General features: G+C 58.1%; 3 protein-coding genes across 5 annotated transcripts; 1 reads left to right on the top strand and 2 right to left on the bottom strand.

Moving 5' to 3' along the window:
* Nucleotides 1-1,264: 1,264 nt before the first annotated feature.
* On the top strand, nucleotides 1,265-10,661 carry ANO8 (anoctamin 8). Its single transcript, XM_008157797.3, has 18 exons — nucleotides 1,265-1,453; nucleotides 2,210-2,320; nucleotides 2,446-2,578; nucleotides 2,759-2,897; nucleotides 2,994-3,090; nucleotides 3,719-3,835; nucleotides 3,923-4,050; nucleotides 4,147-4,308; nucleotides 4,630-4,782; nucleotides 4,897-5,023; nucleotides 5,130-5,185; nucleotides 5,268-5,342; nucleotides 6,134-6,943; nucleotides 7,163-7,354; nucleotides 7,475-7,606; nucleotides 7,715-7,825; nucleotides 8,561-9,230; nucleotides 10,020-10,661. The coding sequence occupies exons 1-18, from the start codon at nucleotides 1,348-1,350 to the stop codon at nucleotides 10,376-10,378; spliced, it is 3,678 nt and encodes a 1,225-aa protein (XP_008156019.2). The 5' UTR covers nucleotides 1,265-1,347; the 3' UTR covers nucleotides 10,379-10,661.
* A 1,834-nt stretch (nucleotides 10,662-12,495) lies between these two features.
* DDA1 (DET1 and DDB1 associated 1) lies at nucleotides 12,496-20,534 on the bottom strand. Of its 3 annotated transcripts, none has more exons than XM_054717292.1 (6): nucleotides 19,652-19,736; nucleotides 15,539-15,619; nucleotides 15,263-15,314; nucleotides 14,768-14,858; nucleotides 14,370-14,431; nucleotides 12,496-13,190 (listed from the first exon to the last, which is right to left on the bottom strand). In XM_054717292.1, the coding sequence occupies exons 2-6, from the start codon at nucleotides 15,562-15,564 to the stop codon at nucleotides 13,080-13,082; spliced, it is 342 nt and encodes a 113-aa protein (XP_054573267.1). In that variant the 5' UTR covers nucleotides 15,565-15,619; nucleotides 19,652-19,736; the 3' UTR covers nucleotides 12,496-13,079. The 3 variants fall into 3 exon arrangements, with proteins under 3 accessions (XP_054573267.1, XP_054573268.1, XP_008156020.1); XM_054717293.1 differs by lacking the exon at nucleotides 19,652-19,736 and adding an exon at nucleotides 19,539-19,607; XM_008157798.3 differs by lacking the exons at nucleotides 14,768-14,858; nucleotides 19,652-19,736 and adding an exon at nucleotides 20,182-20,534.
* Nucleotides 20,535-21,901: 1,367 nt separating this feature from the next.
* Nucleotides 21,902-24,396, bottom strand: MRPL34 (mitochondrial ribosomal protein L34). Its single transcript, XM_008157800.3, has 3 exons — nucleotides 24,219-24,396; nucleotides 22,387-23,019; nucleotides 21,902-22,170 (listed from the first exon to the last, which is right to left on the bottom strand). The coding sequence occupies exons 2-3, from the start codon at nucleotides 22,452-22,454 to the stop codon at nucleotides 21,957-21,959; spliced, it is 282 nt and encodes a 93-aa protein (XP_008156022.2). The 5' UTR covers nucleotides 22,455-23,019; nucleotides 24,219-24,396; the 3' UTR covers nucleotides 21,902-21,956.
* Between the last annotated feature and the right edge of the window lie 213 nt (nucleotides 24,397-24,609).

The following is a 24,609-nucleotide window of genomic DNA, read 5'->3' on the forward strand; positions in this document are numbered from 1 at the left end:
TCAGTGGCTGAGTGTTAACCTATGAACCAGGAGGTCGCGGTTTGATTCCGGTCAAGGCACATCCAGGGGGTGCAGGTTGGATTCCCATAGGGGGCATGCAGGAGACAGGAGACAGCTGATGGATGATTCTCATCATTGATTTTTCTCTCTCTCCCTTTCCCTTCCTCTCTGAAGTCAATAAAAAAAATATGTTTTTAAAAAAAAAAGAGAAAAAAATAAATAAAATGGAGCAGAAGCTGCCATCCCAAAGGAACTGCTTCGCATGTCTTATGCCTCAAACCTTTGAAATGTTAAAACAGGGCAAAACAATCTTTGGACTGGGTCTAAGCAAACTTATTTTCTGAAGAACTGTTTGCAAAGATAAGAAGGGTATTATGACTACTGGACTGAAATTTTAAAACATTGTTTAGCGTTAACGTCACTGTGATCTGCACCAATAGAAACGCCTTCCTGCTGTCGATGTAATTGTTTGCTTCCTCTTTCTTAATACCCATTGCCTTTGTTTCCTAATTGCAACACTGTTTGGACTTCTGCCCATCCCAAATAGCTCTTCTTATTGATCTCAAATAAATGCTTTTTGCTTCTCACTTTGAAAGGCCTTTTATTTTTTAGAATAACATATCTAACTAACTGGGAGGACTGTGTTTTCATTTGCTAAACTGGCAACTCGATCCAGTCCTTCCTGAGACGGTTACATCCTGGTGGATTGAAGAAAGAGGGAGTGAGGGCGTCCTGGGCAGTGTTCTAGGGCAGGGCTAAGGGCTGAGACAGGACCTGCTATAATTATTCACATTCCTGCTGTGGTAGTTGAATTTATTGTTACCCGGAATCTCCCCAGACCAGGCCTCCCCCGCTTAATGTATTGTTCTAGTCGAATCACTCCCATCTCAGATTCCAAACGCGCCTCTTCAGATGGGGAAACTCAGGAGGAGAATCCGGAGCGGGCGGAGACGAGACCCAGAATCCGGAGCGGGCGGAGACGAGACCCAGAATCTGGAGCGGGCGGGGACAAGAAGGGGAATGCACCTTCGGTGCGGTGCGGGCGGGAACGAGCACCAGAACGTGAGGTGGGCGGGCGAGAACGAAACCCAGAAAACAACTAGGGCGGAATTGAGAATCCGAGAGCGACGTGCGCGGGACCGAGCAGGAGAGGCAAGGTTCGGCGCGGGCGGGGACGAGAAGCAGCGTTCGGGCACGCGGAGACGCAGCCGGCGCGGGCGGGCGGGCGCGGCCTTTGTCTCCTCCTCTGGGGCGCTCTGGAGCTGCACCGGCCCCATGTGCCCGCGGACCCTCGGCGTCCCGGCAGTCTGCAGCCGCTGACTTGCCCTGCCCTGCGCTGCCCTCGCTATGGCCGAAGCTACCTCTGGCACTGGGGGTACGTCCCTGGAGGGCGAGCGCGGCAAGAGGCCCCCGCCAGAGGGCGAGCCTGCAGCTCCGGCGTCCGGAGTTCTGGGTAGGTGTGCGGCGGCTGCATCAGTCAGGGTTGCAGGTGCCTGGTCTGCGCGCGGCGGCCGGACGGGGAGGGGAATTGGGGTCAGCTGTCTCCGGTCTGGAGTTCAGTCGAGGGGCCGGCTCCTCCTGGCACTGCGGCTGCGGCAGGGCGGGCGCGACCAGAACCGGGCAGCGGGCGGGGGTCCCAGCGCAGAGACCCGGACACGCCCCTCCTAGAGCCCAGACTGGAGGCTGAGGCCCGTCACCCCTTGGGCTACCGATTGGGGCCAGGCAGGGCGGTGCTTGAGAGTTCCTCTCCGCAAAGGGTATAGAATCATACAGTTCTGGGTTCGAACCCCAGCTCCGCTGTGTGACCTTGGGCGCGTGATTTAAATGCTTTGGACCTCGGTTTCCCTACCTGTGAAATGGGGGTAAGAATCACACCCAGCTGTGAAGACTCGTTGACATAATAGGGTGAGGCGCTCAGGGCTGCGAGTAAGCTGCCCCATCCATTGTGGTGTTGGAGGCGGATCTGGGCCTCAAGAATGAGTAAGATTTGTAAGAGAGGGTCTGGGGGAAGGGCATTCCTGGAGGAGGGTTCCGCTGGTGCAAGGACTTGAAGGCAAGGAAACAAGCCAAGTGCAGAGCTTGCAGGGCCTTGAAAGCCAGGCTGAGTGCCCAGGAGCCCCGGTGAGTGTGTGAGCAGGGGCAAGGGCTGGAGGCCAGGCTCCTGGTCCAGAAGTGGCCTGACCGCGGCCTGGACGGCCTGCCTCCCCAGATAAGCTTTTTGGGAAGCGGCTCTTGCAAGCGGGTCGGTACCTGGTGTCCCACAAGGCGTGGATGAAGACTGTGCCCACGGAGAACTGCGACGTGCTGATGACCTTCCCAGGTACCCGTGCCCACCCGCACGGTGCTCAGACGGGGCTCCCTGAGTCGGGCTCCCCTGAGTGGGAGTCTGTAAGCGACCTCAGACCCATCCTGGCAAGACTCCTCAGTCCTTGCAACCCTTGGCAGATACGACGGATGACCACACGCTGCTGTGGCTGCTGAACCACATCCGCGTGGGCATCCCTGAGCTCATCGTGCAAGTCCGCCACCACCGTCACACGCGTGCCTATGCCTTCTTCGTCACCGCCACGTATGAGAGGCGAGTCCCTGTCCCCGGCCTCTCGCCGGCCCTGACACCCAGCTCCCTGCCCCTCCAAGCACCAACTACAAGGCCCCGCCGTTCTGTGTTTGACTCGGGGCGGCTGCCAGGGGCACCATCCCTCCCTCCAGGATAGCGAGCCAGGGTCTCCCCGTGACCCGCTCCCCTGACTTCCTGCAGCCTACTCCGAGGGGCCGACGAGCTGGGTCTGCGGAAAGCAGTGAAGGCAGAGTTTGGCGGGGGCACCCGCGGCTTCTCCTGCGAGGAGGACTTTATCTACGAGAATGTGGAGAGTGAGCTACGCTTCTTCACCTCCCAGGTGCGCCGGCTCGGCCCCCAGCGCACCTCCTGCACATCCCTAGCCTGCAGGCGTTACTCGCTGTTACTCGCTGTACTCACGCCCTGTCCCCTGCAGGAGCGACAGAGCATCATCCGTTTCTGGCTTCAGAACCTGCGAGCCAAGCAGGGTGAGGCTCTGCACAACGTGCGTTTCCTGGAGGACCAGCCAATCAGTGAGTGAGGCGGGGCCCACTCCCACGTGTGGGGAGTTGGGTGGGTCTCTTAGAAGACAGCCTATCACCGCAGGAGGGCGGGGCCTGGGTACAACAATTGGGCTGGCAGAGAGTTGGGTGGGGCCTGGCCAGAGGAGCTGAAGGATCCCGGCCTCAGCCAAGGGTGGGGCTTGTCCTCCAGGTGGCAGTTCCACGGGAACCTTTTCTGGGTCTGGAATAAGGGAGCGGCAGGACCATGGACAGCACACTCTTGGACACTGTGCTGTGTGGCCCTGGGCCTCAGTTTCCACTCCAGGAAACCAGCCGCTGCAAGTCCACCTTCTCATGCCAACTTGGCACCATTCCTCAGCCATACAAAGTAATGAACCGAGGTGGCTTTATTAAAAAACATGGTTCCCCGCCGGGACCCCCACCTTTCTAGGTTTCCTGCACCCTTCCCCACCTGTGCCTGCACCTCCCAAATTCTGGAGGAAAACCAGATATTCCGTCCCCCCAGAACTCCTCCCCTGGGAAGAGCCTCTGCAGGTTTAAGAGCAGGCAAAAAGCCGTGAAAACTTGGGTTTCGGCCAAAGGGGTGTGGCCAGGCACAGGCAGAGGGCCAAGGGTCACCATTCTTGTCTCCCAACAGTCCCTGAGCTGGCGGCCCGTGGGATCATCCAGCAAGTGTTCCCGGTCCATGAGCAACGCATCCTGAACCGCCTCATGAAGTCATGGGTGCAGGCTGTGTGTGAAAACCAGCCCCTAGGTGTGGCCTGGGCCAGGGGGTGTGCAGGAGTCCCAGGAGGAGGGCAGGGCTGACCGGGAACCCCTTCCCACCCGCCCACCCCTGCAGATGAGATCTGCGACTATTTTGGTGTGAAGATTGCCATGTACTTTGCCTGGCTGGGCTTCTACACGTCGGCGATGGTATATCCAGCCGTGTTCGGCTCCGTCCTGTACACGTTCACAGAAGCCGATCAGGTGCTGGGCGTGGGCTAAGGCGTGGGCTGGGGCACTGAGACACCCTCCTTCCCGAGCCAGCCTGGATAACAGCTGGATCCTCTTTGCCACCCCCAGACAAGCCAGGATGTGTCCTGCGTGGTCTTTGCCCTGTTCAACGTGGTCTGGTCAACACTGTTCTTGGAGGAGTGGAAACGGAGGGGGGCAGAGCTGGCCTACAAGTGGGGGACTCTGGACTCACCAGGGGAAGCCGTGGAGGAGCCACGACCCCAGTTCAGGGTCAGTCAGAAGTTGCTGAGTCCAAGGTCTCCAAGAATGGGAGTTGGAGGCAGGAAGCTCTGTAGGAGCAAAGACAGGAACTGTGAAATCCAGCTACAGCCTCAGAAAGGGTGTGACGACGGGGGTGGGGGGAACACCTGCATACTCAGAGGAGAAAGGTGGGAAATTGGGTTCCAGAGACTGGGAAGGAGGCATCAGGTAGGGGTACCGGAAAAGCAAGGGCATGTTGGAGGGAAATTGACTTCAGAGGATGGGTAAGGGTGGGGGGTCAGGGGCAGCCCCCCTGCCTCCAAGCTGGGCGTGGCCCCTGCCCTCCACCAGGGTGTGCGGCGCATCAGCCCGGTGACACGGGCCGAGGAGTTCTACTACCCACCGTGGAAGCGGCTGTTCTTCCAGCTGTTTGTGAGTGTTCCCTTGTGCCTCACCTGCCTGGCCTGCGTGTTCCTGCTCATGCTTGGCTGTTTCCAGTTGCAGGTGATCTCGGGTCCCCAGCCCTAGCCCCAGCCTGGATCTGGTGACCACCTGCCCAGGTCCAGCCTGAGCCTAGCCCAGCTGCCAGGGTGACCCATGAACCCCCTACCCCTGCAGGAGCTGGTGCTGAGTGTGAAGGGGCTGCCCCGCCTTGCCCGGTTCCTGCCCAAGGTCATGCTGGCCCTGCTGGTCAGCATAAGTGCGGAGGGCTACAAGAAACTTGCCATATGGCTCAATGACATGGGTATGCTCTTTGAGGGGAGGTCCCTGCTGCCCAGCCCCTGGGAGGAAGGTCCCCCATCCCCACAGGCACCCCAGGCCGCCCCTTTACTCGCCCCTTTGACCCCCAGAGAATTACCGGCTGGAGAGCGCCTACGAGAAGCACCTCATTATCAAGGTTGTTCTGGTGAGTGGCAGCCAACAGGCGGGGCACGGCAGGACTCCTGGGGTCAGGGGACAGCAGGGTGACCACTGCCTGCTTCCCACAGTTCCAGTTCATCAATTCCTACCTGAGCCTCTTCTACATTGGCTTCTACCTCAAGGACATGGAGCGCCTGAAAGAGGTGAGACCCTGGCTGAAGGCAGTGCCCTGCCCCCATGGAGGCCAACGGGGGGGCCGTGCCTGGCCCAAGGGGTCCATGGGCTCTCCAGCCCCTCCCCCATCCTCCATCCTTTTCTCCTCTCTGTCCATCCGTCCATCTGTTTGTCCTCTCTGCCGGTCACCCCCCATCTGTCTGTCTGCTTGTCCGTCGGTCCCTTCACAGCTCCTGCTCGTCCTGTCCCTGTCCCAGAGCCTCGAGCGGCAGCTTCGGGCGGTGCTGGCCCCGCTCGTGGCCCTGCAGTTCCACCTGCTCCTCCTCTCCCTCCGGGGCCGCCTGCACCTGGCCCAGGCCAAAGTATGGGCAGGTGGCGAGCCCGAGGGCCTCGCTGGGGCAGGCAGTGTGGCTGTGCTGGGGGCCTCACGACAAGCTGAGGGTGCATGCTACGAGGGGATGGGGCCCCCCTGGCGTGGTGCAGATGGCAGCCCCGCAAGGCCTGGGCAGTGGCTGAGCTCCCAGGTGGTGCTGTAAGCAGGGCAGCCCTGAGCCCTCAGCAAGGCGGGCCAGGAGCACTGTGGCTGGTCGGGCTGTGATTGGTGGCAGGTGAACAGTGATAGAGGCTGCAGAGGCTGGGGACTCTGTGTCCAGGGTCTTCCAAAAGGGTGGAGTTAGGAACTGGGTTCCGGGGGGGGGGGGGGGGTGTGTCTGGAAATGTGCTCTGGGAGGGTGGGGGCCCCATCCCAGTAGCCTGTCCTGGTGCCCAGGGCCCTGCCTGCTCCCCACGCATGCTCTCTTCGCCCCTTTCCTGCCTCCAGATGCTGGCCACTTTGCTGATCACCCGCCAGTTTCTTCAGAATGTGCGCGAGGTCCTGCAGCCACACCTGTACCGGCGGCTGGGCCGAGGCGAGCTCAGCCTGCAGGCCGCTTGGGAGCTGGCCCAGGCCCTGCTTGGCCTGCTCAGCCTTCGGCGCCCTGCACCCTACCACCTTGAACCCCAGGCCGAAGAAGGTGGCGGCGGCAGTGGTGGCAGAGGGCGCCGCAGGTGTCTCAGTGGGGGCTGCGGGGCACCAGAGGAGGAGGAAGAGGCCATAGTGGAACGGCGGCCCACGGGGGAAGGTGGGGAGGGAGGGAATGGGTTGAGAGGGGGCAAGGAGGAGGAGGAAGAGGAGGAGGAGGAGGAGGAGGAAGAGGAGGACGAGGAAGAAGGTGAGGAGGGCGACCTCCTGGACTGCGGGCTCCGTCTAAAGAAGGTCAGCTTTGCTGAGCGGGGGGTCAGGCGTCACCGGCCAGGCCCAAGTCCAGAGGCCCTCCTGGAGGAGGGGAGCCCCACAATGGTAGAGAAGGGGCTGGAGCCGGGCGTGTTCACCCTAGCCGAGGAGGAGGATGAGGTGGAGGGGGCCCCTGGCAGCCCTGAGAGGGAGCCCCCAGCTGTCCTGCTCCGCCGGGCTGGGGGTGAGGGCCGTGACCAGGGGCCAGATGGGGGCCCAGAGCTGGAGACCGGCTCAGGCAACTTGGCCCAGAAGCAGCGGCGGCAGAATCGGTCCTCTTGGATCGACCCGCCCGAGGAGGAGCACTCACCCCAGCTCACCCAGGCTGAGCTCGAGAGCTGTATGAAGAAGTACGAGGTAAGGCAGGTGTCTGAGGGTGGCGGCAGGGTCCTCCGAGGGGCGGGCACACCGTCTGATGGTGGAGGTTCGGGGAAATAACGGGGCCCGTGATGTAAGCAGGAGCCTGCCAGAGGGAGGCTCTGGGTCCCTATGGGATAATCTAAGGGAGGTGGTCTTGACAGAGAAAGGTAGTCGAAGGGAGGAAGTGTCCTGGTCTGAGTAGGCGCCCGCCCGCAGGACACGTTCCAGGACTACCAGGAGATGTTCGTGCAGTTTGGCTACGTCGTGCTCTTCTCGTCTGCCTTCCCCCTGGCTGCGCTGTGCGCCCTGGTCAACAACCTCATTGAGATCCGCAGCGATGCCCTCAAGCTGTGCACGGGGCTGCAGCGGCCCTTTGGGCAGCGGGTCGAGAGCATCGGCCAGTGGCAGGTGTGGGAGGGCCAAGGGCTCCAAGCTGAGGTGCACAGGGAGACGGGGTGCACCGGGAAGGAGCACAAGGCCCAGAGAGGAGGGCTGACCCCGCCTGAGCCCCACCGTGTCCCCCTGCAGAAGGTGATGGAGGCCATGGGTGTCCTGGCGATCATAGTCAACTGCTATCTCATCGGCCAGTGTGGGCAGCTGCAGCGCCTCTTCCCCTGGCTCAGCCCCGAGGCGGCCATCGTGTCCGTGGTGGTGCTTGAGGTAGGGCTGGGGGCCAGGTGAGGAAGCCGGGCGGCCGGACAAGGAAGCTGGGCGGGTGGCAGGCACCCCTGAGCCTGCCGCCTCCAACCACCTCCTTTGTTGCCTCAGCACTTCGCTCTGCTTCTCAAGTACCTCATCCACGTGGCCATCCCTGACATCCCAGGGTGGGTGGCCGAGGAGATGGCCAAGCTCGAATACCAGCGCCGGGAGGCCTTCAAGGTACTCGGGATGGGGCTGGGCTGTTCACCTCCTCCGCTCATTGGGCCATCTCCTTGCCTGGCTGGTGGCCATGGCCTTAGCAGGAAGGCAAGTGTGCAGAGCCCGGGGTAAGAATTAGCACTCCAAATGGACCCGATCCCTTCTGGCAGCCCGGAGGCACCCAGCACAGGGCTGGCCCTCTGAGCATGCAGTCACCACCAGCTGTTCAGGATCAGGGACCCCCTGATGCTTCCTGGAAGCCCAGCCTCTGCTGCATTCCTCAGAAATGAGCTCGTGGGTGTCAACCCTCGGAGCTCTCCAGGACCAATCCACAGAGCCCTCCATGGTGATAGAAGTGTCCTGTGTCTATGCTGCCCATGTGGCCCCTCAGAACAGGTGGCCAACACACACCTGAACTGACACTGCCAAAGCCTCCTGTGGCAAGTGGACTGGCCAGTGTGGACTCTGGTCTGTGCCTGTCACAGCTCTGTCTTGGCTGGTTTTCCAGAAAGCAGAAGACCGCTGAGGCCCAGTATGTGTTGATACTCTCCCAATTAATAAGACCGTGTCTGGCACATGGGTGGAGACAGTTGGTGGCCAGGAAATGTTCTTTATCTCCCCTCAATTTTCAGGAAGCACTGGTGTGGGTCAAGAGATGCAATGAGCACCCAATCAGTGTTTAGACCTTTCCCCACTTCTGCAGAGAGCTCCCACACCCGCCCTTCCCAGTCCCTCTAACGCCCCCTCTGCCCACAGAGACACGAGCGCCAGGCCCAGCACCGTTACCAGCAGCAGCAGCGGAAGCGGAGGGAGGAGGAGGAGCGCCAGCGCCACACAGAGCACCACACCCGGCGGGAGCGGGACACCAGCAGCCGGGAGGAGAGCCGGGCTGAGGGCTCCGGGCTGGACCCCGCTGCCCCTGAGAAGGCCTCAGCCAAGGCCAAGGGCAGCGGGGTGGGTGGCCATGGTTCCGAGCGGCCCAAGCGCCCAGGGTCCTTGCTGGCACCCAACAATGTCATGAAGCTGAAGCAGATCATCCCGCTGCAGGGCAAGTTTTTGTCCTCAGGGGCCACATCCTCAATAGCAGGCACTGGGCCCGGCCCCGCGACGCGACCAACCCCTGCTCAGTCACCCACAGGCAGCGATACCCGCCTGCCGGCCTTCCTCAAGTTCCTCAAGTCACCGGAGACCCGGCGGGACCCCGAGCGCAGCCACTCGCCACCCAAGGCCTTCCACGCCAGCAAGCTCTTCCCCTTTGGCAGTGGAGCCCGGGCTGAGGCCGGGGCCAATGGGGTGGGCGGGCAGGTCCGGTTGGAAGGGACCCCTGGCGGTGGCGGTGGCGGTGGCCGGGCCCAGCGCTGTGGGCCAGCAGACGAGGCTGCAGCTGAGGAGCCAGATGTCCTCCGGCCGGAAGAGGAAGGCTCAGGTCACAAGCTTTAACTCGGGGGTGGGGACTCTGGGCTGGGATTTGGGGATATGGTGGGGAAGCCAGGCCTGGGGAGTGGGGCTGAAGGGGACACAGGCAGCCCGGCCTCTGATCCCGGTTGGGGACCTGGATCTAAAAGCCCCTCAGAAAAGACCGCTCAGTCTCCAGGACCCTCCAGTGCCTGGAGCCCTGTGCCTGACCCTCCCCACCCCAGGGAGGGATGCCAAAGCCCCCTGTCCTGGTGCCTTCCCTGGGCACCCGGCCTGCCAAGCTCCAGCAGAGATGAGGGAGGCCCCTTCACCACCTGGCCCAGCCTTTCCTGGCCCCCAGAAGTCTCTACACCCAGCTAACTGGGGGGACTGGATCCCCCAGGCCTCTATGCAAGTCCCCACCCTGAAGCCCAGTGTTGGAGGAGGCCTTCCTGGATGCAGGGCCTGAGGCTGCCCAACCAGGGAGCTTGGCCACAGGCTGAGCAGAGGCCCAGGCCTCACCCCTGGCCTCTCTCACCTCACTTGTCCCAACCCCAGCCAGGAGTCCAGCACCTAGGGAGCCCAAGAGGTGGAAGTTGCAGGAAAGGGACTTAGGTCTGAAGTCAAGGGACTTCCTCAGACTGACTCTCCCAGAGGGGAAAGGCACAGTGCTGCAGGCAGGGGATAAACCCCAAAATTGATCAGAAGCAATAAGGCCCTGATGTGCCTAGAAGTTGGGAGGGAGTGCAGGCAGGGCCCCGAGTGGGGTCCAGTGACCACGGGGCGGCATTCTCCGGAACAGCCCCTCTCACCTCCGCAGGGACAGCGCTGGCCCCAGTGGGCACCGCAGCCCTTCGCACCCGCAGCAGCCGAAGCCCCGTGCCATCAACGCCAACGCTTCTGCCCAGGCCCCCGACACCGCCCGCCAGCTGTTGGCAGTGGGATGGGCCTTGGGGCTGTGGGGGCGAAGGCACTGCCCCCCGCCAGGCCCCTGCCACCAATGCAGAGTGCCCGCCCTGTGCCCTGGCTGGGCCCCCGCCCGCTCCCCAGCCCCTGCCAGGAGACACCAGCTTCTACAGCCTTGCACCTCTGCCTCTGCCACCATCCTCCGAGCCCCCCGAGTCCCCCTCAGCCTCTCCCAGCCCCCAGGCTGTGTGCTGGCCCAGTGGCTGGCACTAGCTGGCCTGGAGCCCTGCCTTCCTATTCTCATGCAATAGCAGTCACCAATGGGCGGCCAATAGCCCAGAAAACATGCTTTGGCTCCCTTGGGCTCCTCCTGGGGCGAGGGCCTAGCCCCCCTATCTGCCGTTTTCCTTTTGACTAGGATGGGGGAAATGAACCCCCCGACACACACACACACACACAACAGAAAACACACAGAGCAGGCAATTATTTATTTGTTTTTAATTTATTTTGTCATATTTTTGTAAAACGGCAGAAATGCAATAAAAAGTATATTTCAACAGTGCCTGAGGACAGAGCAATGGAAATGGGGTTCACAGGGCCCAGTGACTTGAGGTTGACACTGACTCTTGGGGCCTGGTGAGCCTGAGGTGGATGTTCCTCCTATCTTGTAACCTTGGTGCCGCCTCCTAAGAACTGGGTCTGGAGGCCACGAGAAAAACTCCCAACTGTACCACCTCTGAGATGGCCCAGATTTGGAGCTGACTCCAGGCCACTGGGAGGAGCTACTGAGCCTCAAGCCTGCTGTGTCTTCAGCCTCCTAAACAAAGGAAGAAATCACAAAGAGCTGAAACAACTCAGCTGTTTGGGTGCCAGGCCTGGGTCCTGAGTTAGCTACAGCCCTGCAGGGTGACAGGGGTGATACTGTCCCCTTTATCTGCTGCACTTCCTGGTACACCTACCTCCCCGGCTGCCATTTGAGGAGCCAGGGGCAGCGGGAAGAACTTGGGGCATGAAAATCGGGAGGCACCTTGCTCCCGAGGTGAAATGTTCAGGGGAGGGTGCACTTCAGAGATCCCTGGACAGACAGTGGAGTTGGGGAGTGGCTAGGATGTCCCACTGCAGAATGGCTGTTAGACCCAAGTCACTGGGACTTCCCTGTGTGATCAGGGATAGATGTGGCCTCTCTTCAAGCCTCCTTACGTCCAAAGTCTTGGAGCCTAAATGGGCCCCACCCCAGAGCTGGGGAAGCCAGTGTGAGGAAGGGGCACTGTGGAGGGACATGAAAGAAACTGGGGTTCACTGGAGGCAGAACAGCCTGTGCAAAGGCACAGAGGTGTGGGAAGGCAGAGTTTGGTGTTTGAGGGAGCATTGTAAGGAGGGACCTAAAGGCAGGAGTGGGCAGCTAAGGAGCCTACACCCAAGAGATCTGGGTGGAGAATGGCTGTGGGACCCCCACTAAGGATAGCAAGACACAAAGGGGAACCAGGGCCAAGTAGGCGAGGGTGTGGGTGCTGCCTGCTCCTGCTCTGCCCCACCCCAAGGCTTTGAAGCTAATGTCCCGACAGCTTCTCAGTCACTAACAGCAATGCCACCTGCCTGCCCATGGTCAGACCAGCCCCTGGGACCAGGATTCCTAGCGGGTCAGAGCGCTTCCAGGGACTCAGCCACCTCTGCACAAACCATCAAGTTTGCATTTCCTGAGCACCTGCCCTGTGACCACAGGTACCCAACACTGAGCCCATGGTTTGAACACCGCCCAGAACTGGGAAGCAAAACCCCTTGGCCCCATGGCACAACTGAGTGGCCTACCCTGGAACCTGGTGCTGGACAGCCCAAACCCAAGCGCAAGCAACCTATCCTCCATGAGGATAATCTGGGGCACGCACCTCCTCCAGCTCCATGGCCCAACCCCTCACCACCCTCTAATACCACAGCCCCCACTCAGGGCTGGAGGCGGGAGAAGTAGCCTTCCCCGGGGTCCTGGGCCCAGTGTTCAGGACCTCAAACCTGCCTGGAGCCTGAATGCCCCTATGTTCCTCTGCACTCCGTGTGCCTTCTCTTGGAGCCAGGGGCTCATGAAACCAGGCCGCCTGGGCTGTCTCCACAGTGCCACCCTGCTTGTCAAATGTCCTGGGTGTGGGATCCACCACAGCTCTGTCCTTGGTGGTGTGGACTGTCTTTGAGGGGTGTCCTGATCCTCGGGGACACTTGGCAGGTAAAGCAGAAGGGTGGGTCCAGGCAGGTCTTGGCTCTGAGCAAGATGGCCGCAGCAAGCCCACAAGAGGATCCAGCTGGTCCTGGGGCCACTCTTGGCTCCTCTTGGTGATGATGGAACAACTCTCAGTGCCTCCATCCTCTGAGGCTGAGGCACGTGGAGCAAAGACTCAAGATCAAGTAGGAAAGATCCTTTTATTGGGGTGGACACTGAGCACGCACCAGTCCATGATAAAATGACTTAAGAGAATGATCCGAAAGGGTTGACTTCTTCCTGTGGCGTACTCTGAGCAGGGTCCGGGCACGGCATAGATCCCGGTGGAACGGGCGTCAAGGCCAAGTCTTTAAGGCCGGACCAGGGGATGGAAGCGGGAAGGGCCCCACCCCTGTCACCCAGCTGCAGCAGGGCTTAGCTCTAGACACTCGAAGACACACTCTGGTTCTCCAGAGAAGGACTGGGGAGCTGGAGGAGGGGGTTTGGGGTGGGGTGGAGTAATGAATAACAATGTTGTTTTTCAAGAAGCATCTACCAACATCACACTACTGGGTCTGACATCCCCTTTAACCATCGCTCGATACATTTTACAGCATAAATAAAGACTCAAGGAAAATAAATACATCGGCTCCTATGAGGTTGAAAGTGGTGTGCTTGGCGGGGTGTGGGTAGGCGAACCAGTGGGGAGGGTGGGCAGGATGCTTACACACGGCAGGCGGGTGAGGAGCAGACAAGACATGAGGCACCTATGGGGGAGCATCAGTCTTAAGTGTCCTCGTGCATGTCTGGGCTGTCGGTCCGTGCGACCTTGCGGGGAGGCGCTGAGCTCTCGCCCTCGAGGTCCACTTGCTCCTGGTCTCTCTTCTTGGCAGCGTTCTGGGGGGTAGGGAAGGAGAAGGGCTGTTGAGACTTCACTTAAGTGACTTCTCCAAATCCTGCTGCCGGGGTCACAGATACGGGCTTGGAGCAGGGCAGTAAACCCAGGGCCCTAGCTGGGCAGCCCCTCCCACCACCGGACCTGCCCCACCAAGCCCCAGTCCCCTGGAGCTCTGGGCCTGGGACAGGCACTGCAAGGAGTCGCCACGGTCTACAATGACCACATGTGGCCCAGAACGCGCGGAGGAACGATGCACTCTGCTGAAGCACCGAGGGCCCTGCGAGCCCTCGGAGGAGCCCACGCACGGCCACAGAAGAGGAAAGTGGCCCCAGTGTGGGAATACCTGCTTTCCCCACTTTGGAGAATTAAAGCCTGTGGGGCTGAGGAAGGGGCCAGTGTGGGCAAGGAGCTCGCGTTTTCTAAGCAGTTACTTCATGGGGTCCCCCTTCCTCTTTCCCAGAGCAGGTTGCTACCAGATGTTCAATGTTAGGTGAGAAAACAAACTGAGCTCGCTATAAAACAACAAGTAGAGCCTTGGACGGTGTGGCTCCGTTGAGCATCATCCCAAGCACCGAGAGGCTGCCAGTTCAATTCCTGGTCAGGGCACATGCCCGGGTTGCAGGTGTGATCCCCAATAGGCGGCATGCAGAAGGCAGCCGATAGATGCTCCACTCTCTCTCAGGTCAATAAAAACATATTTAAAAACAACAACAACATGTAGAGATTTTCAATAAAGAAAGAGAAAAACATCCTGCATGTTATAAAGGCAGTCTCTTAGGGGGAGGAGAGATGACTTTCCATGGCAGCCACAACCTCTTGTATGGCCTGGATTTTAATCACGTGTATTTTTTACCACTAAACAAAGATTCCAAATAATCACACTAGAATCACGCTGCCGCCAGGACTGTGCAGGCTGCAGGCTGTGGGAGCTGGGCCTTGGAGATGCCTGAGCCTTGATATGGCCGGCCAAGCCCCTGTCCATCCCTGAGCATGAGCTCTGTAGCCTCTACACAGCCATTCCCTCCTCTGAAACACTGCTCCCTCTCCTGGATTGCCTATCAAACTCCTATTCAGCCCTCAAGACCCATCTCCCAGACCCACGTCCTTCCCCAACTCAAAGGCCCTGTGCTGGGCACTGTGTTTCCCGAGTCCCAGCACCCAAACCCCATGTGCCTTACCTTTTTGTCCCATTGCTGATGTAGGTAGCGCAAAAGGATGTTTGTTTTTTCTGTCACAATGACTGAGGAGGAAAGACAAAGTTGCAGGAAGAGGCTGCAGAGAGATGGCTGCAGATGGCCCAGCCTCCCTCCTGGCCAGCATTGCCCCGCCCAGGACAGTGCTCATCCCTCCTTCGCCTCCAGGGCCATCTCTGCCCTGAGTGGCCTTTCTGGCACTCAAGTCAGTACCCCAACCTAGGAGATTTCAGGAAGCCCAGGGTTTTCCCTCCTAAGCCCAAAGCTACTTCCAGGGGCCCGAGCCAACTGCTCTACGGTCCCTCTTTCTCAGAAATGCAGAGTCCATTACTGCATTCGGGTTTCCACCCTGTAGTGGGGAGGAGCTCTGGCTGCAGACTCACATGTGTGTCTTCCCAGACCAACCGGGAGCACAGATCTACATAGATGAGCCCTCGTGACCACAGAAGCCAACCAGCTGGGTCCATGTGGATTCTTTTTCATGGTTAAAATAAAACACCATGGCCATGGTAACCTCCCACTCGGCAGGCTCCCTGCCCTTCCCTGCAGGCCCCTCCACCTGAACAACCCCTCCCCATGCTGCCCATCCTGGGTTGGGCTGGGTCCCTAACCCATAGTACTCATTTCGGGGTGTCATGGAGCTGACAGGGGACACCTGACTTGATGCCAGGTGATGGTGAGAGGGTCAGTGAGCGGTAGACAAGGGGCTGGATATGGATGCCAGCGTGTGGAGGTGAGAAAGGTTGTGAGAAAGCCACACTTCCCACTGCTCCCAACGTCTGGGAGCTGACCAGTGTCCCACAAGACACCTCCTGCACCACCCTCCATCCTTTCCTCTTAGCATCTTGGATGAGCTTAGTCACACAGAGAATACTTACTCTGTTCAGATGGGTACTCGCGCGTGGGCAGGTAGACTGAGGGGCGTCGATTCTGAGGGAGGGTCCAGAAGAGGTGGGTTAGGAGTGCAGGTTGACTAGGGTCCCCTCACCCCTTGACTCAGCATCCACCCTCCAACACAGATCAGAAGATGCACGAAGACCTTAGGTGAGGTCAGGCTTAAAGATCGGCCCCTGTTCCTAGTGAGATGCTGATTGGGGTGGTGCACATTACCCCCAACCCCCTCTCCCCCGCTAGCTCCCTGGACCTGCACTCACCGAGGCTTTACACACAGAGTCAGCATGAAATCGACTAAAATTGCTTTTGTTGTAGACTGGCAGTCCTTTCAAAAAATCTGCCTGAAAGACAGAAAAAATGGTAAGTGATAAACCCTGCAGGGGCCTGCCCTGGAGCCCCTGCGGTGGTGGACGGGGCTTCCAGCGACTTCCAGTTTCCCTCTTTCTGATGTTGTACGTTTCCCGGAAGACATGCTTGAGTTGGCCACCTGATGTGTACACTGCAATAACCAGAGAAAAGCAACCAACCCCAGGGAAGTGCACATTCTACCTCAGAGTCCTTACAACAGAGCTGTGCCCTGGCAAGGGGTGGGGAAACTGAGGCTCAGAGAGCACGGACCATTTGTTTAAAGTCATACCAGAAGCAAGCAGCAGGTTGGGGGGTCAGACCAGGCCCATCCAACTGTAGATCTGTCCTCTATGCTTGTTGAATGTTAAACTCCCAGTCTTATCTCCGTTTATTCACCTTTAATAGACACCCTGGCTTGTCCACCCCAAGAAACCCATGGGCCAGCATGGCAAGAAATGGGGGTGGGGACTAGAGGCCTGGGTGAAGGGGACAGGATGACCAGGACACAGGCTGCCACGACACAGAACTGGAAACCCAAGATTCTGAATTCCAAGAAAACTCAGAAATCCAACTTCAATATGTTAGCGTCAGGTTTTTCAAGTTGGCTGGACTTTCCCTAAGGCTCTGTGCAGCTTGGAGTCAGCTCAGGAGCTGCTCCTGGGGTACCCCCACCTAATGGCTTCCCCATGAAGAGGGAGGCCTCCCAGGGTGAAGGCCAGAGACAGAGAGAGCAGGCTGTTCCTCCCTGCCACCCGCTGCCTGGGGCAGAGACTCAGCGCCAGAGGTCTCAGGCCCACAAGGTGCTGGGGAGCCAGCAACAGAATTCATTCACTGCCCAACTCTTGAAAAGTCCTTTGTCCCTGACACTCTAGGGTCAGCTGAGCAAACAAGGGCGATGGCTCTGGAGCAGGAGGACCCTGACTCTGGGGGCAGGAGGGACGAGACTCAACCACAAGATGGACAAATAAAGGTCAATGAGGGCATGTCCACCTCAGGAAACTGAGGCACAAGAGCATGGGTGTGCAAGGGGAGGAATAAAGGCCAAGAGCTGTGGGCAGGGAGAGACTGCCCAGTAGAGCACGAGTGCAACACTGCCATCATGGCTGGAAGGGACAGCCCGGAAGGGGTTCCCACATGGCCTGCCCTGGGCCAGGAGCTTCCCGACTTGGAATCTCTATCACAGGATGAGGAAACTGAGGCAGAAAGGTCACATGGCACTCATCTGGCCCCAACGAAAAAATGAGGAAGGCGATTTGAATCCAGGTTTGCCCAACCTCAGAAGCCAAGCTCCTGTTGTGTGACATGCCAGTAGCTCAGTTTTCCTGTCTGAAATCCAAGGGCTCAGAGCCCCAAGAGGCTATAATAACCATCCCCTGGGCGGGGCGGGGGGAGGCACTGTCCATCCCCATGCCTGAGCCTAGATGCCGCATCCTTGAGGAAGCCACTGTTCAGATCTGCCCCACCATCTGGGGCAGGGAGGAGCAGGTGTCCTCACCTCTGGGGGAGCCCCAATGAGACCTTGGGTGGGACACGCCCGCCAGGGATGCTGGAATGTGGACAAGCCTCCCTGGAGGTGGCTCTCTCATCTGGGTGACCTACTCCTCCAAAGCCAGCTCAAAGCCCCTCAACCCTGCCTTCCCTTTCCCAGGACCCCTGTCCCACCTCGGCCTGAGACTAGGGGTCCAGCTTCATGCAGCCAGACCAGGCTTTCTTCAGCTGCTACTATGTGGCAGGCCTGCACCAGGGCACTGAGAGGGCCCAACAGACCTGCTCTTGGCCCTAGGAGTACCCAATGCAGGGGACGCAGGCATGGACCAGAGCTGCACAGTGAATGCAAAATGGCCCTGAGGACAGGGTACAATGTGATGCGTGAGGCCCAAGACAGTGGAGAGTACGTCTGCTGATCTTCGAGGGGGAAGGGGGGAGTTAGGGAGGGCCGCCGAGCAGCAATGATACGGCACCGAGACTTGAAGCATGCGGAGTGGTCCTTGTCCTGGCTCAAAGCCTCCCACAGCTCTGGCTGGGCTTGGTCCTCACTGGCCTCCTGCCACACACCTTCAGCCCATACTGTGCACCAACCAGGAATGCTCCTCTTTCCTCCATGTGGAAACACCTGCCAACCTCTCTACCTACCTCACCAACCCCTCCTGCCCCTTCCCTCGCCACACCCCTCAGGGGCCTCTGCCAGAGCCACTCTCATACCCCAAGGAGGGCATCTGTCTACTTGTCCACCTCCTTCACTGGACTGGCACCCCCCTAAGGGCAGAGGGTACGGCAGGGCTAACTCCACCCTGGGCCTGAGGGGCTCACATGGGGCCAGCAAGAGTGGTGAGACACGGGAGCCTCAGACTTGCACTCAGTCCTGGCTGGGCTCCTCCCGGGCTGTGTGATCTGGCAGCCTCTCCAGTGAACTGGGGGTCACGGCAGGGCCCCTCCCAGCGTTGTTCTGAGTCTCAATAAGACAACACAGGGAAAGAGCTTTGCACAGAGCCCCCTAGAAGGCACCTGTTAGCATCAATGCATTTGTGCTGAATAAATGTATGAGGACAGGATTCTGCCTGTACTTCCTGTCAGCTTCGCAGAAAAACAAGGCCTCAGACACAGGGAGAAATCCTCACCTCAGCCAGACAAATCCCAGCCACAGCTGGGCCCAGAAGCCATCCACTGCCTCAGCAAACATTCACTGAACATCTGTGTGTCAACCCCCTTTAGAGGAGCCCAACAGTAACCCAACCAAAGCAAGAGGAGGAAAAGAAGTGGTGTGCAAAGAGAAGAGAGACACTGAGGCCACAGTCACAACGCGGCCCCCTGAGGAGGTGATGCTCACAGGAGGAAGAGCATCCCAAGCAGCAGAACAGCACGTGCAAAGGCACACGGTGGGAGGGACTTGGCGTGTAAGAACGTGAAAACAAGGCCAGTGTGGCTGGAGCTCAAGGAAGGAGTACAGAGTGGAGATGAGATCACAGAGGTGGGCAGGAGGCCTGGCGACTGGGGCTTCATCTGGTTACAAAGGGAAGACCCTGGAGTATTTTTCAAGTTAGAAAAGTGTTAGGATCTGATTTCCATCTTCAAAAACTACCTCTAGTTTCAGATAAATTGCGATCTGCCAGGGGGGCAGGATGGAAGCAAGGAGACCAGAAAGGAGACGAGACTGGGGCAGGCAACAAGGCAGGAGATGGCAGTCCGGGACCGCGGTGGGGACCCAGGACAGATTCAGGATGTGTTCTGGAGGCGGAGCCAGCAGAGCCCTGTTATGGACTGGGTGTGGGCCATGAGGCTGCAGTGACAAATCAAGAACACCCAGGCTCGCCCTAGCCGGTTTGGCTCAGTGGATAGAGCGTCGGCCTGTGCACTGAAGGTTCGATTCCAGCCAAGGGCACAGGCCTGGGTTGTGGGGTCAATCCCCAGTGGGGGGTGTGCAGGAGGCAGCCGATCAATGATTCTCTCTCATCACTGATGTTTCTATCTCTCTATCCCCCTTCCCTTCCTCTCTAAAATCAATAAAAATATATTTAAAAAAAAAAAAAAAAAACACCCAGGCTTGGGTACCCACACTCTAGGAACCCACTTTCCCATCTCCTACCTGACCAGATGTCTTCTTTTGCCCATCCCATGCCCCATCCCAAGAACTGTGATTTGTGGGCTGGGGCCCTGGAGTTTTTGACTTATCCAGACAAAAGCTTCCATCACTCCGTCAGCCCTGGGGATGCCAAACAGTGGCAGGTGGGGTGACCCAACTCTGAAGCTGGGTCAACATCCCACTTTACAGGTTGGGGAACCTAACCCCCAAGAATCACCATACCCAAATCCAGGATGAGCAAACGGCCCAAAGGGGATTTTAAACTCCCAACTACCAGGTGGCATTATCCCCACTTCAAAATGTGAAGACAGGTAGGAGAGAATGTCACCCACCCTGAACCACACGGCTTATCTGTTAACTGTTCATTGTCTTAAACCCTTTATGATGTCAATTCCCTAAATTGTCACAACCCTATGAGGTCTGGACTACTGTTGTTCACATTTACCAGGAAGGGGGTCTGGGGATCGGAGAGATGAAGTTGCTCCCCCTTGAGGACAGGTCAGGGCCCTGAATGGTGGAGGTGGGGTCAGGGCTCTGGGGACCAGAACAGTCTGCGATGTCGCACTTCCTTTGGCGACAAAGCCCCGCATGTCACGATGTCAAGCCCCCTCCCCCGCCCTACTGAGTAGGAGCGGCCCAAGGCCCGGCGCGCAGAGGACTAGGCTAGGGCTGGGGAATCTCAGGGGACCCCATCCCCACCCCAGGCGATTTCAGGGGACCCGGGACCCGGAAATGAATGAGGTGTCCGGGCCTAGAATCCTAGGTGGGGTCGGGATCGGAGAAGCCAGGGAGGGGTCAGCAGGAAGCTCTCGGCAGGACCCAGGGGTCGAAGGCCATAGGTCAGAGAGAGGGGCGGGGCCGGGCCAGAAGGGCCTGGCAGGGAGGTGGGGGATTCGGGAATTATTGGAGGTGGGTGGGCCCGCGGCGCCATTTTGTGGAGCGAAGGGGTAGCACGGGCCTGGCGGCCGCCCTTACCATCTTCTGCTTCCTCTGTCGCCGCCTCAGCTACTGCCTCAGCCACCGCCGCCGCCACCCCAGCCGCCTTCTTAGCCGCCGCCGCACAGTAACTTCCAGCCACGCTACAGCCTGCCCTGATGGCGGCGTCGCCCTCCCGTCATTGGTCCATCCTCTAGCCCCGCCCCAGGATATACGGTCTCTGCGCGCTCACATTGGCCAGGTACGGATAAGTCACGGACGCATTGGTTGCCACGCCTCTCTTCGTGGTCAAGTTCGGTTGAAGGAGCAAAACCCCGCCCGGGACTTGGAAGCGATAGGGCAATAAAATCCGGAAGTGGGCGGAGGCCGCACCCCCGAAGCCTCTTGGGATTTGCAGTCCGCAACTCCAGGAGGTTCAGCCAGTGTTTCCTCTTTCTAGTTTACGCTTTTTCATAGGATGTCTTATCGGGTTCCCACAGCAGCCCCGGAAGACGGGGGGACCACCATAACACTCCCAGCCTCCCCGGGGTTTCGGCATATCTAAACAGCTCCCGCACTAGTTCTTTGAAAGTCTTTGAACTCACAAATCAGACTCTCTTGTTCAAACACTTCCCATGGCTCCCCAGCCCCCAATGGATCCAGTCCCACCTCCTGGGCTCCAAATGTTAAGCCCCTCCAGCCTCCCTTGTCCACCTTTTATCCTGATTCTGTCCAGGCCCCTCTCCATTTGGGTCCTTTCTAGACCCTGCTACCTCCTCCAGGAATCTGGACTGCATTTTTCCCAAAGCCAAGTCAGGCGCCTTCTCTGGGCTCCCATAGCCCTGACTTTGCTGTGTCCAGACTGGCTGGGTACAAATCAGGCCCCAACCACCCACCCCTCAAGTGACAGCCTGGTGAGGACAGGACCCAATACATAGGAAATACGGAATAAGTTACTGAGTGGAAGCTCGTGAGTATTACTCTAAGAACAGAGCAAAGAAGAAATGCCTTATTTTATAGGAGCCAAATGAGCCTCAGAGGGCTAAGGTCTTGCTGAGGGTCATGTGGCACGTTCCCCAGGGGCAGGTGGAGCATTCAAACCCTTCCCACTCCCCTACAAGCTTTCTCAGACCTCTTAAAAGTCGTGACGTGTAAGACAAGTGACAATTTAGACATTTAATGATATTAAGGAATTATTTTTTCTAAGTGTGAGAAATTTTGTGATTATGTTTTAAAGGGTCCTTATCTTGGAGAAATGCATTCTTAAATATTTACATAAGAAATAACACCATGCCTGAGATTTGCTTTAAAAACAACAACAACAAAAAAAAAACAGCCCTAACCTGTTTGGCTCAGTGGATGGAGCGTCGGCCTGCGGGCTGAAAGGTCCCAGGTTCGATTCCAGTCAAGGGCATGTACCTTGGTTGCGGGCACATCCCCAGTAGGAGGTGTGCAGGAGGCAGCTGATCGATGTTTCTCTCTCATTGATGTTTTTAACTCTCTATCCCTCTCCCTTCCTCTCTGTAAAAAATCAATAAAATACATTTTAAAAAAAAACAGGAGGGAGCAGGATGGACTGTAGGTAATTGGTGGTCAGAAATGGGTGGGTACACAACGAGGTTCACTGTACTATTTCGTGGACTGTTGCCATAATGTTGGATTCTGACTTCCTATTCCCCTTTCCAGTCCAACCCCAGACTTTTGCCCTGGGCCAACCCCAAAACGGGAGGACTCCTGTCTGAGTCATCCAACCTCCTCACAAAAAGCGGCAGGAGAGGTCTGAAGCGAGGGAAAGGCTTTAATGGGAGGGGGCAGTCTCAGAGGCAGCGTCGCACTCAATGGCTCAGCGATTTCCGGCCCTTGAGCATGCGGCGAAGGATGACCTGGACACCGGCCGGTGTGCTCAAGCGCTTGATCCAGCCGTGCTTGTGCTTGCGTTTGATGTTGCTCGGCTGGTACTCGTTCCCGCGTGCCTTGCCCCGGCTCGGCTGCGTGGTGGGGAGTCCCCAGGCATCGGGTAGCCGCAACAAGGTCTGGGGCTGGAGCCGCCTGCAAGGGCAGAGACAGCGAGAAAGGTCAGAGGGGGCGCTGTGTGACTTTGGCTGGGCGCTCAACCTCTCTCAGCCTGGGCTCCCGATCCACGAAGGGACTGAGCCTAAATGCAAAAGGCGCTCAGGAACTGCGCAAAGTCACTGGCAAGTCGTGTAGTCGGTAAACAGCTGGCCCCAGCCCCCCGATACCAGCCTAACCCCCCTGAGGACTCACCTGACATCCTGTATAGCCCTACTGACGGGACCCAACTGGCGACTCAGGGATCTGCCCAAGAGAGCCATGTCTACCCTCGGATCACGCGGCCCGTCCGAGTCAGCTATTCCGAAAACCACAGGCTCCGCAGCTGCGGAACGGAGACTTCTGGGAAATGTAGTTTCTCTAACCCCCTTGCCGCGGGGGCCTCCGAGATTGTAGTTCTCCTTCCTGCGTGCCAAAGGCGTGAGCGGCCGTACCCGCAGGTGTGTGCAGCTTCTCGTGTGGACCAGTAGGAGCTGGCGAACGGCACTTCTTAGGCTTGCTCGTTATGTCCCGCGATCTGCTGGGAGTTGTAGTTCCTCCCGTCCACTGGCCGAGGGTACCCCGGGGTGGCGGCGGCACAGCTGGTGACAGCTGCAGGAAATGGCTAGTTGAACCTCCCACGGCCATCGGGAGCCCGGCAGATGGTACACAGTTGGCTGGCAGCTTTCCCCTGGTCGCAGCCAAGTCTCCGCCCCTTGGCGTTAAGCCCAGGAGGCCTGAGTTCGAGTTGGCTGATGTCCGAGGGGTGATCCCTGCTCCTCTCCGCAATCCAGTTTCCAGTCAAGTTGCAAGCTTGTCCTTGGCGGTGCCCCCATTGGAGCTCTAGAACTTAAAAAAATATATATTTTTTTAAATCCTCACCTGAGGATATATATATATATATATATATCCAAAACCTTTTGTTGCACAGGACAACACTCTAACCAACCGAGCCACCAGGCCAGGATTTTTCAAATACTCAGATCTGTGCCTCAGTGGTTGAGCGTGGACCTATGAACCAGGAGGTCAAGGTTTGATTCCCGGTCAGGGCACATGCTGGGGTTGCAGGCTCCATCCCCAGTGTAGGGCATGCAGGAGGCAGCCGATCGATGCTTCTCTCTCATCGTTGATGTTTCTATCTCTCACTCCCTCTCTCTTCCTCTCTGAAATATATATATATATATATATATATATCCCCACTGTCCCAGGGAAAATACTCAGCTCTTCTGGCAGACATGTGAACACACCCTAACTTTCAGCCATGCCCTCCCCTGCCTGGTACTCTCCTATTCATCTTTTAAAAAACCCTTTCTCTGATATTGTATCCCTAAATGCTGTTCCTCTCTCTGGCACAAATCTGCCCCCACGTAACTCTCCCCACACTCTCCCAGAAGCCTGGGGCCCCTCAAGGGCCAGGCTTGGGGCTGAGTCCCTGCCGGCACCCAAGCCTCTCCCAGCTTGGGGAGGGAGTGTGTGTTTGCTGCATGGATATTATCCCAGAAGCACTCTAAGTGGGCAGGAGTGGGTGGCTGGACTTAATCCAGCTCTGGCAGTAAATTTTAGGACTTGGGAATGGACAAGGAATGGTTAACCCCTTGTCCTCTGAAGCCCATCTTACCCGCATTGTCATTTAGCAAACCACTACAATACTTCACCAGTACAATAATGCCAATAAAGTATCGAGCGCTTACCGAGCTGTTTTACCTGCATAGAGAACTCATGAGGAGATAGATTAATTGCATAGATAAATAAATGGAGTCTCAGGGAAGCAACTTGCCCGGGGTCATATATCTGCAAAGGGCAGAGGGTGGATTTGGACCCTGGGCTCTCTGACTCCAGCTGGGGCCACAGAGTCACTGGTTAAAGTGGCCCATCTGGAGAACTCCAATTCCCTAATTGCCCATAGCGCCAAGACTTCTGTTTAAAGGTTTAAGGAATACATTTCCAGGACTTAGAATCATACAAGCGTGGATCCAAATCCCATCTCTGCCCACCCTCCTCCACTAGTCTTGTGACCTTGTGCCTTTTATGCGCCTCAGTTTCCCCACCTGAAATTGTAAAGATCTTTAAGTCTCTACAGGGAAAGGTCAGCACCGAGAGAAGGGCCTGGGGCTTCGTTTGGAAAGGACAGGGCAGTTCGGAGGCAGGGGCTGGCCAAGGGGATCCTATTAGCAGCGAGGGGGCTCCAGGCCCCGCCTCCTTGAGCTCCTCCAGCACCAACTAGCGACCCCTTCTCGGCCCGGGGCCAGGCCCCAAACCTCCTTCCACCTCTGCAAGCCCCTGAAGCGGCTGGGCAGTTGCAGCCCGCCCCCATTCCGAGATGCCGCTTCCGATTGATAGTCTAACTAGGGCAGGTCAGTCCGTAGCTGCGATTGGCGGAGGTGCCCGTCGGTCGGCGCGCGGCTCCGCCCCCCCGGGGAGACACTTAAAGGGCCGGTT

The sequence above is a fragment of the Eptesicus fuscus genome, chromosome 6 (assembly GCF_027574615.1).
Source record: "Eptesicus fuscus isolate TK198812 chromosome 6, DD_ASM_mEF_20220401, whole genome shotgun sequence".
Classification (NCBI taxonomy): domain Eukaryota; kingdom Metazoa; phylum Chordata; class Mammalia; order Chiroptera; family Vespertilionidae; genus Eptesicus; species Eptesicus fuscus.

What these genes read in the sequence shown, in the direction of transcription:
- ANO8 (XM_008157797.3), top strand. Translation starts at nt 1,348, where the DNA reads ATGGCCGAAGCTACCTCTGGCACTGGGGGTACGTCCCTGGAGGGCGAG. An exon ending in GTCACCGCCACGTATGAGAG is followed by an intron (nt 2,579 to 2,758) that starts GCGAGTCCCTGT and finishes GACTTCCTGCAG; the next exon opens with CCTACTCCGAGGGGCCGACG. An exon ending in TACGCTTCTTCACCTCCCAG is followed by an intron (nt 2,898 to 2,993) that starts GTGCGCCGGCTC and finishes TGTCCCCTGCAG; the next exon opens with GAGCGACAGAGCATCATCCG.
- DDA1 (XM_054717292.1), bottom strand. Translation starts at nt 15,564, where the DNA reads ATGCTGACTCTGTGTGTAAAGCCTCG. An exon ending in ACTCTGTGTGTAAAGCCTCG is followed by an intron (nt 15,315 to 15,538) that starts GTGAGTGCAGGT and finishes ACCCTCCCTCAG; the next exon opens with AATCGACGCCCCTCAGTCTA. An exon ending in CGAGTACCCATCTGAACAGA is followed by an intron (nt 14,859 to 15,262) that starts GTAAGTATTCTC and finishes ACCATGAAAAAG; the next exon opens with AATCCACATGGACCCAGCTG.
- MRPL34 (XM_008157800.3), bottom strand. Translation starts at nt 22,454, where the DNA reads ATGGCTCTCTTGGGCAGATCCCTGAGTCGCCAGTTGGGTCCCGTCAGT. An exon ending in AGGGCTATACAGGATGTCAG is followed by an intron (nt 22,171 to 22,386) that starts GTGAGTCCTCAG and finishes CTGCCCTTGCAG; the next exon opens with GCGGCTCCAGCCCCAGACCT.